This window comes from Grammomys surdaster, unplaced genomic scaffold (assembly GCF_004785775.1).
Source record: "Grammomys surdaster isolate TR1022 unplaced genomic scaffold, NIH_TR_1.0 148, whole genome shotgun sequence".
Lineage (NCBI taxonomy): Eukaryota > Metazoa > Chordata > Mammalia > Rodentia > Muridae > Grammomys > Grammomys surdaster.
The window spans coordinates 279720-299842 of NW_021604606.1; the positions used below are offsets into that span (position 1 = coordinate 279720).

Here is a 20123-nt window from a genome sequence, read left to right on the forward strand (position 1 = left end):
TGTGTCTAGCCGGTGGAAGTGGATTATCTGTCTTGAATTGGATTGTGATGACGGTGACCCTATTCTAAGTAAACCAAATCTCTTGAACTATATAATGAGATCAGTAGGAACATTCAGCCTGAGATCGACAGATTGCAAGAACTGAGATGGTTTTGCTAAAGTTTTCTTCCAGCTTCTTCCTTTGATGTGCATGATACGGTGACTTTTTTTCCTGCAGACACCTCTGTTCTGTGTACCAAGTGGTTGTTTTTTCTCTTTTCCTTTTATTTATATAAGCAGAGCTGAATGAGTGCCCGAAAGCTACGCAATCTGTCTTACAAAAAGGTGACTGTGGAAGAGTCTAGATTATTCACTGACTGTGTGACAGAAATTGTAGAGAATGCACTATGAACAAATACTTCAATAATTCACTCTTATTTCTTCTTCTATTTAGGCTGTGAGGAAACAAAAGTTGCTTGAACAGAGTATCCAGTCTGCCCAGGAAATTGAAAAATCCTTGCACTTAATTCAGGAGTCGCTTGAATTCATTGACAAGCAGTTGGCAGCTTATATTGCTGACAAGGTGGATGCAGCTCAAATGCCTCAGGAAGCCCAGGCAAGTCATCCAAACTGGGAAGGAACATTTGTTTGTTTGTTTTTGGTTTGTTTGTTTTTATATTTTTAGTGTTTCAACTTCAGTGGGGTGCTGTTTGTTTTTCTATTTAGGTATTATTTAACTAATTGTGAAGATGTTTTTTGTTTCATTTATTCATTGAACTATTTGGAAGTGACATCTTAAATAAGTCTATATTGTAATTCTAAGATTTATTTCCTAATTATGCAGTGCACCAATTTCAAACAGAGACAATGAAACCAAAGAGAGCTGATATCTGTTTTTCCCAAATGTTTCAAAACTATACTCAATATAGATGAAAGCCAAAGCATAGTAATTATTTATGACACAGAAATAATTTATTCTGTTCTTAATCATTATTATCAACCATTTGCAAACAACTCATATTTGTTACAATGGATATTAGTTCTAAAACATGTTTCTGTCTTCATATTGTGCTACAAATAGCTAATAACACAGGTAGAAATATTGACCACATTGCTATTGATCATAATAGGTGTGCTCATGTGCACAAATTCACATACTCTCCTTCTTTGAATCCAAATTATAAAATGTTTCTAATTACATTTTCTGAAAATGATATTGAAAGTAGAAATTAATCCTATATAAGTTAGGATTAAGTAAATAACTTCATACCCTAACATATTTCATATGACAGTTTAAACAGCAAATTTCTGTTTTTAAATAATATGTAATTGCATGTAAAATCACATGCACATTATTATTTTTTTAAACTAAGATGCTAGAAATAGCAAATACGTACTTTGTAAAGTACACACACACACACAAAACTAACAACCAAGTGTAATTAATATATGTATGGAATGATGTGAGGGCATTAGAAAGTGATGTTTAAATCCCATTTTTCCTTTTCTACCTTATTTATACATATTTTGGAAGCAATCCAGTTTAAAAATCAGATAGTTGTGTATAATATAGGAATTAGAGATCATGGCTACAAATGCCATTCTGCTTTATTGAATCACAATTTGTTGCTCAGAGTATAAGTGCATGCATTAGCATTTAGTAGTTCACCATATTTTTTACATTTAACAAATGAAGTCCCTCTGAACTTGGAACAGATCATATAAATTTTTCATAATATAGAAAATTCTAGAAGAATGGATTCCTGATGGAATGCACACTATTGCAGTAGATGAAGAACAAACTGCATGTAAAGAATTATGATGATAAAATCAGACTTTGGACAAGAAAAATAAATAATGGAAATAGAGATAATACTAAATAATCACCGCTGTACATGCACTAAGAAAATAATCTTACAAAGTCTAGTCAAGTTCTTTAGTATTTACCGTTCATGTGACTATCTAAACTACACTCAACAGAAGCTTTTATAGTCAGAATTAGGTTCTCTCTCTCTGTCTCTCTCTCTCTCTGTCTCTCTCTCTCTCTCTCTCTCTCTCTCTCTCTCTCTGTGTGTGTGTGTGTGTGTGTGTGTGTGTGTGTGTAACACATTGAAGACAGACTAATGCTTTTATTAGCTTAGGTTTTAAAAAGGAAACCTTTTAAGAAAATGTATCTTGACTATCTGAGAAGAGAGTGGTCTTTGACCCTGGTTCAGTATCCTATTGAAAATAAGCATATAATATGATAGTTATTTGGCACTGACTTCCCTCTATTATAAATATAACAATACGGAACATTAGAGAATACAAACCAGCTGAAAACTGTTGAGCATTTATTTAGTTGAACCTGTTTTGTTTTTCACAGTGACTATAAATATATTGTTTTTTTGTAACAAGTTATCAAGCACTCGAATTTTAGTTGAGGATTGCATTTCCAAAATCCCAGCTGAAGTGCTAGTTGAAGACAGAGTTGGACAGTATAGAAGCTGTCTGATAAATAAGAATTTAAGTCGTATAGCAGCGTGTTCTTGTGGGACTCTTAACTGTGGCAGTGGGAGGTATTTCTGATACTTTTTCGTGCTTTTGGGACCCTTTGCCTCCTACTGGGTTGACTGGTCCACACTTAATATGAGGCAAATTGCCTAGTCTTGCTGTATCTTGTTATGTACTGTTCAGTTGATATCGCTGGGAGGCCTGCTCTTTTCTGAAGGAGAAACAAAGGAGCAGTGGATGGGGCGGGTATATAACTGAGAGGAGTGAATGAGGTGAAAATGTGATCAGGATATAATGTATGAGAGAAGAATAAATGAATGTAAATAGAGATAAATACAAACTAATTAAAGAAAAGAATTTAAGCAGTGTTTCAGTCACAGTACTTACTTAGAAAGCCCGTGAAATTACATTTATTTAGTTTTGTTTTCTGTGGTGTGAATGAAATTGGATGTTTTATAGTGGGCAGGAAAAATTGAAATACATTTCCTTAAATATAGTTCATAGCTCAATACCAATTTAAAGATGAGTAGACTTTGTATTCCCTGTCAGAAATCACATTTTTTGTTACAATACATCAATAAAAATACAGAAAAAATACATGTATAGTATTTCTGTGGTTGCTAATCATTTACATAAGAACTTAGATTTTCTGAGAGATGCTGATCTAGATCTGTGTGTGTCTGTCTCCACCGTGTGGTGCACTACTAGTTCTACTACTAAATGGGATTTCTAAATACATTGGTCTTTTCCTTCAGTTTAAATTGAGAGCCCTGAGTTTAAAAAAAAAAATCCTAACTGTATGAGAATACACGTCATGTGACAAACTTCTGACAGTTATATCTTATTGTACATAAAAGTATATGAAATGAATATTTTTTCTGGTTTATTCTTCCTGTTGCTTTTCATTTTTCTATTTGCCATTGATAGTGTGTTATAAATTTAAAATCACTTCATAGAAATGAGCTATCCAGCCATACCCAGTTGAATATTTACACTACATGGCAAGAATGCTATTTTTAGGTGGATATTAAGTACAAAAAGACAGCTAGCTGTCCAAGATAAAAAGTATGATTATTGCTTAACTGTGGTTAACTTGTTGGTCCAATAATTTTTGTGGTTCACAGACTTACAGCTGGGTAGTACTACTGATTGTTACTTTCTCTTGACAGTTTGCATAATAACTTCCAATCATATGAGTCCAGTCCACAGGGAAGAGACCTTTTGGTCAGTTCTAGCTGAATTCTCCCATATCCTGAATCTGAAGTATTTGATATATTCAGCGATATGGCATTACATTCAAATTCTGGGAGGCAAAAAGACCGACAGCAATACCCTATAATGTTTTGGAGATTGCTTGAACTCCATAAACCAACTTTAGAGGTAGTTTTGTTCACGCCTGGCATGAGAGTTTAGTTAGATTGTTTATGGCATGCACATGTGTGTGCTCACATACAGACATGCATATTTAAACATCTTATGTTTTTTAATGGTTTGGTATATTAGTTAATTTTCTGTTATTACCATAAAATACTATACCCAAGGCAACTTATGAGTGAAAGTCTTTACTTTGGCTTGTTACACCATATAGTCAGAGTTTATAGTGGAGAGTAAAATACAGCAGCAGTCAGACGGCCTGGTGGCAGGGATAGGGACCATAAGGCTTCATTTTTTTTTAAAGCCAAACACACGAAGTAGAGATTAAAAACTAAACTTCAAGTAATGATGTTTTTTTAATCTCAAGAACCACCCTAAGTGACATAATTCCTCCATTAAGGCTATATCACACCAAAACCTCCCAAACAGTGACACAAAATAAGGCTCAGGTATTGAAATGCCTAAGACTATGGCTGATACTTCTCACTTAAGCTACTATATATAATGATGGGATTTGATTTATGTAATTTGAATTTTCTAAATCTGATAATGCATTGGAAATTTCCATTAGATTGTAGGTGAAGATTATACTTTATTAGACCCATTTTGTTAAGTTCTTTACTGTTTCCGTTGGCTTGACAAAAATTTTATATGTAGCCAGGATGATAATTTTAAAAAATTTGTTGTTTACCTTTCACAAACATGTAATGAATAATAGGGTAGAACCAGAGCTCAAGCTGTACAACCTTCAGAATTCTCTGAAGAATTTATAAATTTGTTACAAATTTGTGTGGTATCATAAAGCCCTCATGTTTTCTAAAAAAATATAAAATCATCATTGAACTTTATCAAATAATCCAGTTCCCTTATCTTGTCTTCAAGCTATGATATTCTTTTATTCAAAATCCATTAATCAGTGAGGTATTTCCAATGAGCATTTATTTTGCTTATTGAGCTTTACATTTCCATAATCATGTTATTGGCTTCTTTTCAGCAATTACCTTTACTGAATTCTACTTTAATATATCCAGTTTACTTTCTTGTATTGTGCTGTGCTGTGCTGTTCTCCCTCCCTCCCTCCCTCCCTCCCTCCCTCCCTCCCTCCCTCCACACCTCTGTGTGTTTGTGTGTGTCTGTGTGTCTGTGTGTGTTTGTAGGAGTATATGTGTTCTTTCAGAGTCTGTTTGTCTCTTCTTTGAGTTATTTGAAGGTATTTCTCACCATTCGTTTAAATTCTTTAGAAGTAATTCTAAGTCATTGTCATTGGGGGGTGTCATTGTTACAGGATTCATAATCTCTGGAGGAGACATAGTGTCTTGGCTTTCTGTATCATTTTTGTTTCTGTAAGAGGCTTGAATAACTGATATTATTTGTTAGTTCAATTTTTTTCCTTACTTAGGCAAGTCATCTTTCTTTAAGCAGAGGCATCTATAGTATTCATGAAAAGATGAAGTCATAATGTAATTTCCTAATAATTTTTCACTGGAATTAGTATTCACAGTCATCACTTCTTTCAACTGTGTTCCTCTGTGAGTCCACTACTATGATTTATGACAATTACTATCCATGAATCAACATAATCATAACTCATCTCTTTCTCTACACTCTCTCATATGGCTTTTTGTACCCAGAAAACTTATCCTTGTTAAGATATGGGCAATAATCAATTTCTTTGAATATTATCAGTAAAATACTTTCTGTAATTACTGTAATTTTATATACTTTGATTAACTTATAATAGTTCTATCTAGCAAGATGATCTAATGTAATCATCCATTTGGCTTCCATTGAAGGGATGTCACTTTTATTTGGCTTGATAAAATGCAATTGTAATATATACATATTCCATTTACCATAATTTATTTTGGCATTCATATATTCATGGACACATATGTTCAATTAATATCTTAGCAATTGTGAATACTGACACAATAAATATGAATTTGCAGCAATCTCTTTTGTATGCAGAATATTTTAGATGTAAAGTTGGTACCAGGGTAAGTGCCTTGTAAATTATATTGACAGAGCTTCAGAAAACCTATGCCTTGTCAATTATAGTAGTAATAGTATGTTATATTGCTGCCAACAGTATATGGGTTCATTTTTATCTGTATACTCACCAGTATATGTTTCTTTTCATTTTTAAAAATGATACTAATCCAATTTGGGATGAGATGATACCTAATTTCATCTGTGACTTGTCATAACGGATAACTTTGAGCATTTATATATTTCTATATTACTTATATTTAATTTTTGATAAATATCATTTCACATGGTCTAAAAATTTTCATGTGATTCCTTATTCTTTGTTTCATTTTTAGTAGATTTCATAATTTAAATGTCAATACTGTTCAGAAAGACAGAGGAATTTTTGGCAGATAATCTTCTCACATTCTCTGGACTGTCTCTTCAGGATGTTGATTGTTTCTGTTTCTGTTCAATAGCTTTATTGGCTTGTGTAATACCATTTTCCTGTTTTGTGTTTGTGTTCTGTGATTTTGTGCTCATGTCATAACAATTTAAAAGAAAAATAGAAATGACTTGAAGTGCTTGCATAGTTTTCTTCTAGTAATTTCAGATTTTCTGGTCTTAGCATTAGGTTTAATCAAAACATAATGATTATTTTGAGCTCCCTTTTTTTTTAGTTTATGGAAAAATAAACTCAAGTTGAGTGTTTCACATGGGGGTATCCTGGCTGTCTTTCAATTATATTTTAATGCTACTTTGGTTAACCAGTTGGCTATGGGAGATCATTCCATAATTTTTGTTTATCTTCTTCAATTTCCTTCACTCATGCTTTTGAAATTGCCACTGTAGAGGATTTTCACATTCCTTGTAAAATTAATTAGTAGAATTAATACTTATTTAATTTTGGTAGCAATGGTGGTTATGGTTGCTTTCATGAATTTAGGCTCAATCTGTTCACTATTAACATATGAGAACTTCTGAATGTCATGTATTAGTTTTATATTCTGCTGCCTTAATTTAGTTTGTTTTCCATTGGGTTCTAATTAAAAAAATAAAACTTCAGTTTCGGAATAATGAAAGCCATTTTAGTTGATCACTTAATTTTCTCCAAACCTACAAAAGAGAACAATAACAAACCAAACAAAAAGCAAAGTTTGAGCAAAGTATCTTAAAAGTATCTTTTGTGCTCTTGGGCACATATGTTTTCATCTATGGTCTGTCTAGCTTCCTCCTTTGTTGATGGCCAGGATGGAGTGAACAAATGTCTACAACAGCATGCTCTCTCCTTTTCACTCTTGTATTTTATTAATACTTGAAACTAAATACATTGATGCCATACATAGTTAGGGCAGGTTTTTTACTATTTGTTAATCTCCAGAAATATGCTTATAGACATGGCCAGATATGTCTTTCACTAATCTACTAAGCAGTTTATAGTTCAAAATACTTTGGCAATCAAACTTCCCAATCATACTGTTCATTTAGGACAGTATGATATTTAATTCTTGATTGCTACTTATAGTTAAAGTCATGCCTAGTTTTGTTGTTTTTCAAAATTAAAAATGCTTTTAGTTTTCCAGCCTTACACTTTTCTATGAAAATATGTCCAATTAAATGCAATCCACTAAACTGAAATAAAAATGAAAGAAAATATTGTTGTAAGTATACAGGACTGTGTCACAGGTGATAAAGGCAAAATAATTTTATTTTTTAAAGGAAACTAAAAATTATGATATTGGTAACAGTTACGTATTGTAATCTCTAGTGGTTTTGTGGACTAAAGAAATTCATTTGGTTGGGGGTTTTTGGCATCTCTAATAAGTTTATTTTAGGTTTGGGGCTGATAATTTGGTGACCTGTTTGCTCAACTGGGCTCACTCACGTGAAGTTATCGGCAAAGAGTTTTTTGGAATTATTTATTGAAGTATACCAGCCATTCAAGGTTCTTAGAATGTGAGATGATTTTAAGAGACAATATCCTATGAATAAAAACACAAACCCCAAATTAGAACTAGAAAATAGCAAGATAGTTGTATACTTTCACTGTAGCAGGAAGATCAATTCTTGTTCTCTTTTACTTTTGCTCAAATTACCAGCCCAAAATTTCAAAAAATGAAATAAGCCTAACAATTTGATAGAAATTGAAGACAAAAATTTTGTTTCTTTAAAATTTAAAAATCAATAGCTGTATGAACCAATTCAGTGTCTTAAAAAGTAATGTCACTTAGATTCTTCTTTTCTTTGTTTCTAAAAAAATCTTCCACATGTTATTGTGTTTGAATTCTTTTCTTATAATAGCATGTGACACTCTTTTTGGTTGTTTCTGAAACTATTTGTTGCCTAGCTGGATACTAAGTATAACTTTCTGGAGGTTTGGGAGTCCTTTGTGCTAGTCTAAAATCTGTAAAATCTCTTGGTCTGTACTATGAGAACAAGCAAATGATAACCCAAACTTTCAATTTATAGATGAAGTTATCTTAACTGCCATTATTTCTCCAAAGTAGTAGAATATTTCTGCTAAACTTATGAGGTTAAATAAGGCACCACTAATTCAGATTGTTTCTCCCAGATATTTGGTTACAGCAATGAGAAAAGGAAATAACACAATTTGCTTATTCTAATTTTCATGAACTTAAACTGAAATATTCCAAAGAATCACACTAAGAATATCATTTTTTCACCTCCATCATGGCTACATTACTTGTACATTTTGGCATTTATATATTTGGCCAGATTTGAATATATTTTCGAAATAAAATGCAATCAATAATTAATATGACATATAAACATAAATACTATATCAAAAATTATATCCATAGGATTTTTATAATGATCTCACTTTTGAAGAGAGAAATAATTACTTTTTTGATCATATAATGAAGATTTGAGGAATTCTTGTCTAATTTGAGGAGTATGGGTTGTTAGTGATAGTTCATGAATATTTCAAAATTCTATTTTCTTGGAATAGGTATTTCCTTTGCAATAATCTTAAGAGTATGTTGGCTAATAGTGTTTTCTTTCCAACAGAAAATCCAATCAGATTTGACAAGTCATGAGATAAGTTTAGAGGAAATGAAGAAACATAACCAGGGGAAAGATGCCAACCAAAGAGTTCTTTCACAAATTGATGTTGCACAGGTATATTTTATTTTAAAACCTAGGGAGATTGATTTATAATTATACAATTTTGTTTTAAGCAAATTCAAAATTATACTATAGTGTCTATCAGTATGATTTTTAAAATATAACTTCTATACAGTTTAAAAATAAGTTAAGTTATGACTGTTTAGTATCACATTTATTCAGAATACTATTCTCTCAATGACAGGTTCTATGTGTTAGAAAAAGATGTATAAATTTACATTTATATTTTTTAAATTTTTTCAGAAAATGAAAAATTTATAAACATATGACTGTTTGAATTATTAAAGATAGATTAATTAATATTTCCTTATATTGCTGTTACAGAAAAAATTACAAGATGTCTCCATGAAATTTCGATTATTCCAAAAACCAGCCAATTTTGAACAACGTCTAGAAGAAAGTAAGATGATTTTAGATGAAGTAAAGATGCACTTGCCTGCATTGGAAACAAAGAGTATTGAACAGGAAGTAGTCCAGTCACAACTAAGTCATTGTGTGGTATGTATGCCTAGTACCAAATATACAGCTACCCTTCAGTTTGCTATAAGAATTCAGTAATCTTTGGTAACAATATATTACATACAACTGTAATCATTATAGCATATAATTTTAAGAATAAGAAAAATGACAATTTATTAAGATATAGCTTTTATGGAAATAAAAGACATTTGATAGCATTTTAGAAGTGTGATTTTGAGTCAATAATTTTATTAATAGCTACACAGAATAAAGAAGGAGTATTATTTACATTATTCTTTCTTGGTACATATTATGAAAAAGAATTCAAGAAAGGAAATAGATGAATCTAGAAATTCTAACTGCAGCAGTAGTTGTAATAGTAATAACCACACCAGAATTAATGTTTCTCAGTAAGTTTAAATTAAGTAGTCATCTTTATTCTCAAGCTTACAGATTACCTGAGAGAAATTAAAGACATACAGCTGTGAAAGGCACCACAGATTACATTCTAAATACAATAAATCCTAATGTATTGAATATACACTTAAATGTCACCAGACCACAAAACATAAATATATTGTTTGTACTATAAGATGTCTTTACAAATGTGTCAGTTGTATCTGTATAAATGGATAAAGCCTTCCTATTTTGCAAGTATTTTCATCAATAATTTGGATGTCTTTAATGGAATAACTATATTCAGTAGCTTGACCATCCAAAAAAGTATTTGATTATAATGTTATGCAGTGATTTACTGATAATAGACAAATGAGAATAGGCATACATGGTGTCAGAGATTAAAATTTTCAAGAAGAATTAAAAATAAAAATGCAGCATTACTTAAATTTGCAATGGGAAGGACATTCATTCTCTTTAAATAGAATAATGCTTCGTAATAATTATCTTCTAGTTAATGATCTCAAAACAACTACTTTATGTCTGTACAAAGAGATCAGCAAAATCATTAGCTTGGTCTGTATCTAGTTCTAGTACAAATATTGGAAACAATGGGAATGCATTTTCTGTGAAGACATCTTTCTTCACAGATTTTATATTCTCTACTTTTAAATATGCTTTATGATGATATATACTATAATCCTATCCTTGTCTTCAAGAATTTTTTGTTGTTTTGTTTGTTGTTGTTGTTGTTGATGATGATGATGATGACAATGATGATGTTGCTGATAATGATTTAAGATATGTAACTATATAGACTGAGAGGTCTTAAATTTATGAATCTTGTGCCTAAAATCTCCCAGGTACTGGAATTAAAAGCTAGTGCCATCCCTGCTGGCTACAACATTATTTTCTGAAACAAAACATCTTAACATGATCACAAAAACAAATATCATTTTCATTAAATTATAGTTTGGATTAAATATGGAACAATTTAATCCAGAACTACATCCATCACTATATATTATCTTATTTAGAGATTTTCCTATATATATATATATATATATATATACATATACATATATATATATGCACAAAGGAAAAATTTTCATGTATATACACATACTACTTTATATACTTCTCATAAAATAAGTACAAAACAAACTGTAACACCAAAGTGACACTGGCAGTATATTCATAATTGCACCTGCTTTTCAGAGTTACAATACTAGCCTCCTAAGGCTTTCTTATGCTAAACTATCCATGTAAAGCTATATGTGTATGGCATAAGTTCTGTGAGTAATAATGTAATTCTACTGTTTTATATTCTCATTGGTGTCAATAAAATATATTTTTATATTTCCATGAAAATATTCAAGATTAATTCATTTTTCCATGTTTTAAAATATACATGGCAACTGATTTAGATATTTATATTTTATCCTAATTAAATGTAAGTGCAATGAACAAAACACTTTATTTTTTACTTCATATGGCAGGAGTGCAAATACTATCTGGTAGATTTTAGGCACTAGATAAACCAGAAAAATTATTACAAAAATTAGTATATTCATTCTTATAAACTTATGGCTAGAATTGAAAAAATGTGGCACATAAAATACAAACCCTATAATATTCAGATATGATATTTGTGAGTTACCATTGAAGAACTAAATATATATGGTGTATTTAATTTATATGAATAACTGCAAATTATACACATACATTTTTAATCACAAATACCTAGGTTAACTCAATAGAAAATACAATATGATATGACAACAGCCACAAAATACATTCCATTTAACTTATAAACAGAAAAAGGCAATTAATGTCTTGTCTTTATATTAATAATACAGTACTCCATACATTTTATACTACTTACATTTGTTTTATATTTTAACATAGAATTTGTATAAAAGCCTGAGTGAAGTGAAATCTGAAGTAGAAATGGTGATTAAAACCGGACGTCAAATTGTACAGAAAAAGCAGACAGAAAATCCCAAAGAGCTTGATGAAAGAGTAACAGCTTTGAAATTGCATTACAATGAGTTGGGTGCGAAGGTGAGTACATACTTAGAGAAATATCACATTTTATGATATTTACAGTATATTTTTAAACAGCATACAAGATAAAATATAATACCAGAAATCCTTATTGTGATTCTCAGTCTCATTCGTGTATTTCCAAATGAAATTGATACTAAAATATTTTTAGTCTCTGCTTATCCATATAAAGTCAAACAGCACATAAAGCTTAAGGATGTATTTATTGGTGAATCAGATAAAGATTTTTGTTGTTCTAAAACCCTTTCTGTTCAGTGTAAGAAATGTATTTACTATGTATTTACATTCAATTATAATTGCAGTGACATATATATATATATGCATACATATGTATAGATTAGTACCAGATCTCTATTCCCTCCCTGACAACTCCTACCAAATCCATTTTTAATATATATGTTTTTAATTTAACAATTTCAATTAAATTTAATTAAATAATTTAATTTAATATAATTTTTCTTTTCTGTTTTTGATGCTGCTGCATGGTGAAGGATCATGTTAAATATATTTTGATGATGCCTCTATCAAAGAATGTTAGTTTTTTTTATACTTTATATGGTAAAAATACAAACCAAAAATGTTTTATTCTATATGAGCTTAATATTTATTCGCATCCATACACTGAAATTTTGTGATGGGTGAGTACTTCTTATTTATTTTTAGACAGGGTCTCATGAAGCACATGTTTGTCTTGAATTCACAAAGTCTCTGAGTTTTACTTTGAACTCCTGGTCCTTCTACTTCCATTATCCAAGTGGTGGCATTACAATCACATTACATGTCTGGCTTGTATTTCCTTCAGTAATAAAGAAAAAAAAGTCTAGGAAAACTTGACATTTTCATCATGTTCTTTCAGTGATAAATGATTATTTGGGCCAATTTTTTTTTTTTTTTGCACAGAACCATTGTCTTAACATGAGTATTTGTGGTATAAAACACCACTGAAAAATTTATTTAGAATTTAAAACAACAAAAATAAAATTAGACTATTAGGACCAACAGTTGATTCTTGTTAAGAATTTAATGAATCTAATAATGATGCAAAGTCCTACTTATTCCCTAAAGTACAAATTTGATTGCTTATATATAACAATTTAACACTATAATACCATTAATATAAAATAATGAAATGACTCTTTAATAGCATATCAAAATGCATCACAAATTGAGGAAAAATTGTATTTGAAGTAAATATTAATTTAGAAACAGTAATAATTAAGAGTTGGCATATAAACACAGTTTTATAAAAATACTATAATTCCTGTATTTCTTACCTAAGAAAAATACTTTTCTATTTATTGATCTTCAAAACATCTTCAACCAGAGTGGCTTTTTAACAAAATAAAAGACAAAAAAATGTATTTGAGGGTATTATTCTTTTAATATATAAATAGAAAAAACATTCTAATTTAATTGTCTTCAGAATTTACATGTTTGTACTTAATTCAGTACATTGTCATTTGTAGTAAACAGTTAATACTGCAATTACAAGATGAAAAAACACTGTGGAAATACCAATAAAAGTATTGTATTCTTCAAACATCTATGGACTGCTATTCTAACCTGAAAGTGTTGACCTACCTAGTTTATAATGAGGACTCTCTTAGATTATAGATTGCCAGTTTTTCACCGTGTCATCACTGTAGGGAGATAAAAATCACTCACTCTTTCTTTGTACAAAGCCACTGTCCTATAAGACTAGCAACTCATACTTGTGACCACGTTTAACCTTAATTAATGACTTTAAAGCACATATGCATATATTCAAATACAATTACAATGAGGTTATGATATTTGCATATGAAATTTGAGAATGATAATTTGGCCTTCAGCACATTTCTTAAAATGTAGGGGTTTTTAATTTTAAAAACACCAATGAGTTGCATTGTTCAAAGAATACAAAGTGAATTTTCTTATGTCTAAGTTTCATCAATTTGAATGAGAAATAGTCCATATATATATATATATATATATATATATATATATATATATATAGTCCATATATATATTTCTATAGCTCCATTGATATAATGCCTATATTCATTAATTTCTTCACTATGTTTTGACAATTTTTGAAAATAAGCATGAATAACAATGTCATCTTCAAAATACAGTTGTTAATGAATATTAAAACAGTACTACTGAGGCATTTTAGTCTCTTTTTAAATATTTATTTTTTGTTCTCATAGACAAGAACAACATAAAATTTTTCCTTAAGGTGGCAGTATCTCATGTATTTTAAAACTTACTTAGTTGCATATAAACAAAATAAAATAAATAAAAATCAATAATGCATGAGCATAGAAAAATTGTATTCATGTGAAATATTTAATCTGTAATTTTTTTCTATTAATAGAGCTCATAAATAAAATAAATATACATGGGAGCACATTATAATTTTTTTAACCAATTGCATGCAAAAAAGATCTTTCAGTAAAGTGGGTAAATATTAATAATTCCCTTGGTTAAAAAGCAAAATTATTCAATCTGGGCCAGGGAGATGGATCAGGTGATAAAGAAAATTTCTTCTAAGCCTTATAAATCATGATCAATTGCTGAGACCCAACATTGCAAGAGAGAACAACTCTCTCTTGCAAAGTTGTCATTTGCATTGCACACATGCTCTATGGCATAGGAAAGTTCATACTTGTAAGTGTTCAAACATACACAGAGAGATAGAGTGAGAGAGAGAGAGAGAGAGAGAGAGAGAGAGAGAGAGAGAGAGAGAGAGAACCACCATTACCCAGGAAATAATGTATGGATAAAAGAATAAAATAGCTAGTCTACTAGGGGTTGCAATAGCTCAGTCAGTGAAGCACATGTCTCACAAGCATGAGGATTTGAGTTAAGTGAATTCATAGAACACATGTAAAAATACTGGATTTGGTGGCCCATACTTATAATCTCATGCTTGGGATACAGACACAAGAATAATCCTGGGCTAAATGGTAATATTGCTAGGCTAATTGGTGATCCACAGACGTGTCCACCAAGTAGCGTTAGACACTTTTCCTGAAGATGCCATTTGAAGTTGTCTTCTGCTCATGCACATACAGAAACTGTCATGCTTATGCACCCACAATACACATAAACATGTATATACATGGCTATATACACCTTTAACACTTTGAATGTGTATCCAATATGTAAACATTATATATATATATGTATGTATATATGTATATATATATGTATATATGTGTGTGTGTGTGTGTGTATGCGTGTGTGTGTGTATCAAATACATCTCTCATAAATTTTGTTGAATATTTGAAATTTATATCAGCATTTTTATTGAAACGTGTTAAACACTTTAGACATTCTTTTAGTTTTCATGCCAATAGTCACACAATATACACACATAGTGTATACATAATATATACATTCATACATATATCTTTAGAGGCTGGAGCATAAATATACATTCATACTGTTTGTTTACTTTCTTATATAATTTTATATCAATTCAGACTAATTGTAATTTTATTTTTCAGATATTGTATTAATCAAACTAAATATTGTGTAACCCATGCCTTTAATCCTAGCACTTGGCAGGCATAGGCGGTTAGATCTCTGAGTTCCAGGACACTCTGGTCTACAAAGTTTAATTAGGACAGCACAAAGAAACCCATCTCAAAAACAAAACAAAATAAAACAACAAAAATCTAACTAACTGGATAAATAAATAAATTTATTTTTTGCCAGCAAAGTAGTAGTATAAACATAATTTTATCATATAGTTACATATACAGTTTCTATTATGCCTTTTCAGAATAGCTTATATTGAACACAAATACTGTTTACATAGGAAGGACTTCAAATTAATATGACACTGACTGAAACTTCTGCTGAGTTTTCTCTTTATAATATTTTATTGTGCTCCTTGAAGCATATACTTGCTAATTTTCTAATGGAGAATTTTCTTTTCTTCTTATTTTCTTTTCTTTTAGATCCTGGTTTTTATCCATAAGAGTAAAATTATGAGGGTGAAATTTTTGGAGTTTAAAACCAATTTGTCCTTTTTAGTTAGAAATTCTGTTTATGGAAAATGTTCTATGAAAAAGCAATTTTAAAATGTACTGAAGATAACATTGGCAGTTGTATACAATACATAAGTATGTTTGCCTCTCTAAAAAATATTCTTGCTCCTGCCTAGCAAGAGAAAGATTCGTTTGTATTTTGAAGACAGTAAGCCTGTTTGTCCATGTCTCTGTCAAATGACTATAGGTCCTCTATGTAAAATAGGTCCTATCTTCTGTTTGGCTTCTATTTTCCTGTTTATTTCAAACTTTGGCCATAAATATTGTTTTTAATTAAATAAGAAACAGATTCACATAATTTATATTGTTGCTGCTATCATGGCAGCAAGTACAAGACACTGTATTTTGGTTAAGCATTTCTGTTGCTGAAGACTTTTGAACTGACTATTAATTTCCTGACTGTTTGATAAGATAGAAAGCAGCATGTAAGAAAATGGTTATTTTATACTGATTGAAATATAAAAATTCCAATATATTCAGTATATATAAAGTTGACTTACAAAGTAAGCAAAATATATTATAATTTATTATTATTATTATTATTATTATTATATATTTAGGTAACAGAGAGAAAGCAACAGTTGGAGAAATGTTTGAAATTGTCCCGTAAAATGAGAAAGGAAATGAATGTCTTAACAGAATGGCTGGCAGCAACAGATACGGAATTGACGAAGAGATCAGCAGTTGAAGGAATGCCAAGTAATTTGGATTCTGAAGTTGCCTGGGGAAAGGTACAACCCATATTACTGAAAGTTATTTTTAACATATATGAAAACTCTCAGCAAAACTTATTTTATAAACAAATAGTAATGTCTAACAGTAATAGAATTATCAATATTATCTTGCTTCATTTTTCCTTTTCTCAAGAATTAATCAAGGGCTAACTGTATATTTCAAGCCTGATAATTAAAATAGTAAACTTTATGAAAACTCTCTCTAAAGCATACATGTAATAAATGGTTTATTAATAAATCTTTTAAATTACATAAATTATTATATAAAATTAGTATAAAATATCTATTAGCCACTATAGATATTCCATGTTGATCAAATCCATTCAAAGTTTCAACTCTATAATTCACAGAGATAAAGTTCTATGTTTTTTAGCTTACCTCAAAATAGAATGCTTATGTAGAACATGTAATAAGAGATGCATCAAATTACAGTGACTGTGAGCAGTTCAGCATATCAACTATGTTATTATCATCAATAATCTAAAGGGCCTGAGTAGGTTCTACATTCTGTTACCAAATGGCATCTAACCTACATTCATTCTACCTGGAAAACTCTTCTCATTTCTCTGACAGCCAGAGAGACATGTCTTGCTGCCTAGAATTTAAAGTAAAAAACTCATAGCTTAATTTTTCCTAGGTAATTAATTACTAGATTATTTGAAGTTGTCTGATTAAAAAGGAAGTAACCTATGTAGTTGGTATTAATAGCATATTTTCATCTTAGACTTTGCCAAAGCATTGAACCACTTACAAAGCAGAGTCTCATTTAAAAAAAAAACTCAAGTATTTGAATATGTAAATTAGCTATCCCAAGATATTTGTACTGATTTTTATTTCTAAAATTTTTAAATGTAGAGTGCATTACGTAAAAAACTTATGATGACAGGATGCTGTACTCAAAACTATTTTTTGCATTAATATAGAGAATGTATAATGGTAATTAAAAAAATATGTAGTGGTAGATTACATTCCCTTTCAAACACTTAGAACAGTTATTTCGCATTACAACTCTTATTTCAAGTTCTCATATTATTTGAGATTATCATAAGGAAAAAACACATGATATTGACTAAAAAATGAATTGGCTTTATTTTCCCCTTACTAGTCTAACATACAATGTCTTTATATTTGTTTAGAGTAAATCAATAATTATATGCTTAGGTACAAGCTAAGCTACTATAAAAATTGTCCAAGATGAAATGTTTCAGAGAAGGTAAATATGAGATTTTTATCTGCTATACTCTCACCAGTTTTGGTTTAAGGAATTAACTTTGCTATAAGAAAACATCCAGAGGCTTGAATAATTTCTTTGCAAGAGCATTGGTATGTTTCTCCTCTTAGTATAAAACCTTCTCATCCACAAAAAGGAAGATAATGGAATAAAAAACATCAGTTCTCTCTCAAAGATGGATCGTAAGAGCTTCATGCATTATTTTTTATCTTATTTCATTTACCAGAACTAATGTTGCCTAATCTATTTGCTAGACTTGGTAACAAAATAGCAACTTGAGATGAGCAAAGTTGCACCATCCCTAAATGACCTTGCACTGAAATGAATATAGAGAGAATACCTTTTAAGACATAATTATCTTGGCAAATGCAGTATCTTACTGGCCTTTTATCTCTTTATCTAAAAAATGAGAAAAAAATAAAATCTACATAACCTGCAAACTTATAAAAACCTGTCATGCCTACCAACTTCTAGTATAAGTAGTCATAAAATAGTACAAATATTTTGTTCTTTTCTTTATAAAATAAAACAAAATGTACAAACTGCCTTTCAGGGATTCATGAATACTATTCAGAATTGATTTTTAGTAAGTTCCCATCATCAGAGATATATCTTTATTGCTGGCTTCAAAATGATCTGGTTCAATCAACTGTCAAGAGTTCCTTAGGAGACTGTACAATACAGTGGTTTAAACACTCATTTTCCATAGTTCTGGAGACTGAAAATTCAAGATCACTAGTCAGGAAGGTTACATTTTTGAAAGCAATTTCCCTTGGCTAGTACATATACATATTGCTTTTCACATTGGTGTCATCTATGGACATATATGGATACCAGATTAATCTTCTAATGATGCTATCAGTTACATAGATTCATTATCACTATTTCATTATAGCAATTAACTCTGCAAGTATCCTATTGGTATAGAGTCACATTCTGAGAAACTTCATCAAGTGAATTTTGGGGGAATATAAAACAAATTCTGACAGAGAAGCAGCCATGGAATGTAGAAAATTTCCATAATATTGCATAATGAACTAGATCTAGAGGTGAAAGAAAACTTAGCTAATTGCATTTCATGACCACCTTAGGAGAAATTTTAGAGTTATATGAAATATAGTCTTATTCTGGAATCTCCATAAAGATTTTTCCTCTCTTTACTAAAGACTTATATTATCCTTAATGCCTTCCTCACTACACACACGAAAATTCCACCATGATGTCTTTCAGTAAGTTCCCTAAGTTATAGGAGGTTTGAGTAGTTTGAAACCTTGGCTACGGATTGAGTCTTCATCTTATCTCTTTAGTTTGCTCACAGTTAATGTACTTTCTTGGCAAAAGGGGGTACTGCTTGACCCAGCTCCTCTGTTCTCTATATTTTTGCTACATGGCTATGTGATCCTTTTGTCTTTGTAGTCTCTTGGTCTCCTGGCCTATTAACCTCTGGGTTGTTCCCTCTCCCCTTCCTCCTTTCCTCATATGACCTGGTCCATTTTTTTCTGGGCATATTCTTAACTCTAGAAAATTGCAAACAACACTGTCTCTGCTTGTTTTCTCCCTATTATCTACAAAAACAACAACAGAAAACCCACAAAAACAAACATAAAAACAAACCAAAAATTAAAAAAATAGAAATACCTCAACCCTTTAATAGTAGCCATGTACTACTTTTTTTTCTTTCTGTTTTTTAATCCACTCCTATGTAGTCAACAATGGCTTTCAATATACTTTAACTTCAAACACATGATCTTGGGAAGTGAAGGTTAGGGTCTGGCTGTGGGCTCTAAGAAGCTCCTGCCCTGATGGCAGCTGTAGTTCTAAGGGTAGACACCATGGGCCCTCAGTGTATCTTCCCCAATCAGACTGAGGATTTAGAGCACATCAGGATCCTACAGAAGGAACTGGCGATTGGAGCAATGAAGAACCCAAAAAAGATCAAGAGGAAACAGGAGCAGGCCCAGTAGGCTATTTCTACAAGCTCCTCAATCAAGAGTCTAAACAAGAAGAGGTAGAATTGGCACCAGTGGGTGAAGGAGAAGATGGACTTGTTGATATCCAAGATGGGATGCAGGCCCTGTGGCTTCATTTGCCAGACACACCATTGGAGAATTAGGATAAAGATAAGGAGGAAACTACAGCATTGAGCAGCCACAGCTCTATCCCCATAGACCCAGAACAGGAGTGAGGGACGAAGGAGAGAGGGAAGGAGGAGGGGGAGGGGGAAGGGGACGGAGAGGG

General features: G+C 30.9%; 1 protein-coding gene across 1 annotated transcript in view; it reads left to right on the forward strand.

The window, feature by feature from the left end:
- The first annotated feature begins 285 nt into the window (after positions 1-285).
- The window catches only part of Dmd (dystrophin), a 1212244-nt gene continuing 1192406 nt past the window's right edge, over positions 286-20123 (forward strand). The window contains exons 1-6 of the mRNA XM_028765040.1: positions 286-324; positions 434-595; positions 8845-8955; positions 9286-9459; positions 11725-11880; positions 16481-16651. Of these exons, the coding sequence (XP_028620873.1) occupies positions 286-324; positions 434-595; positions 8845-8955; positions 9286-9459; positions 11725-11880; positions 16481-16651 (813 nt within the window). The remainder of the gene's footprint in view (positions 325-433; positions 596-8844; positions 8956-9285; positions 9460-11724; positions 11881-16480; positions 16652-20123) is intronic.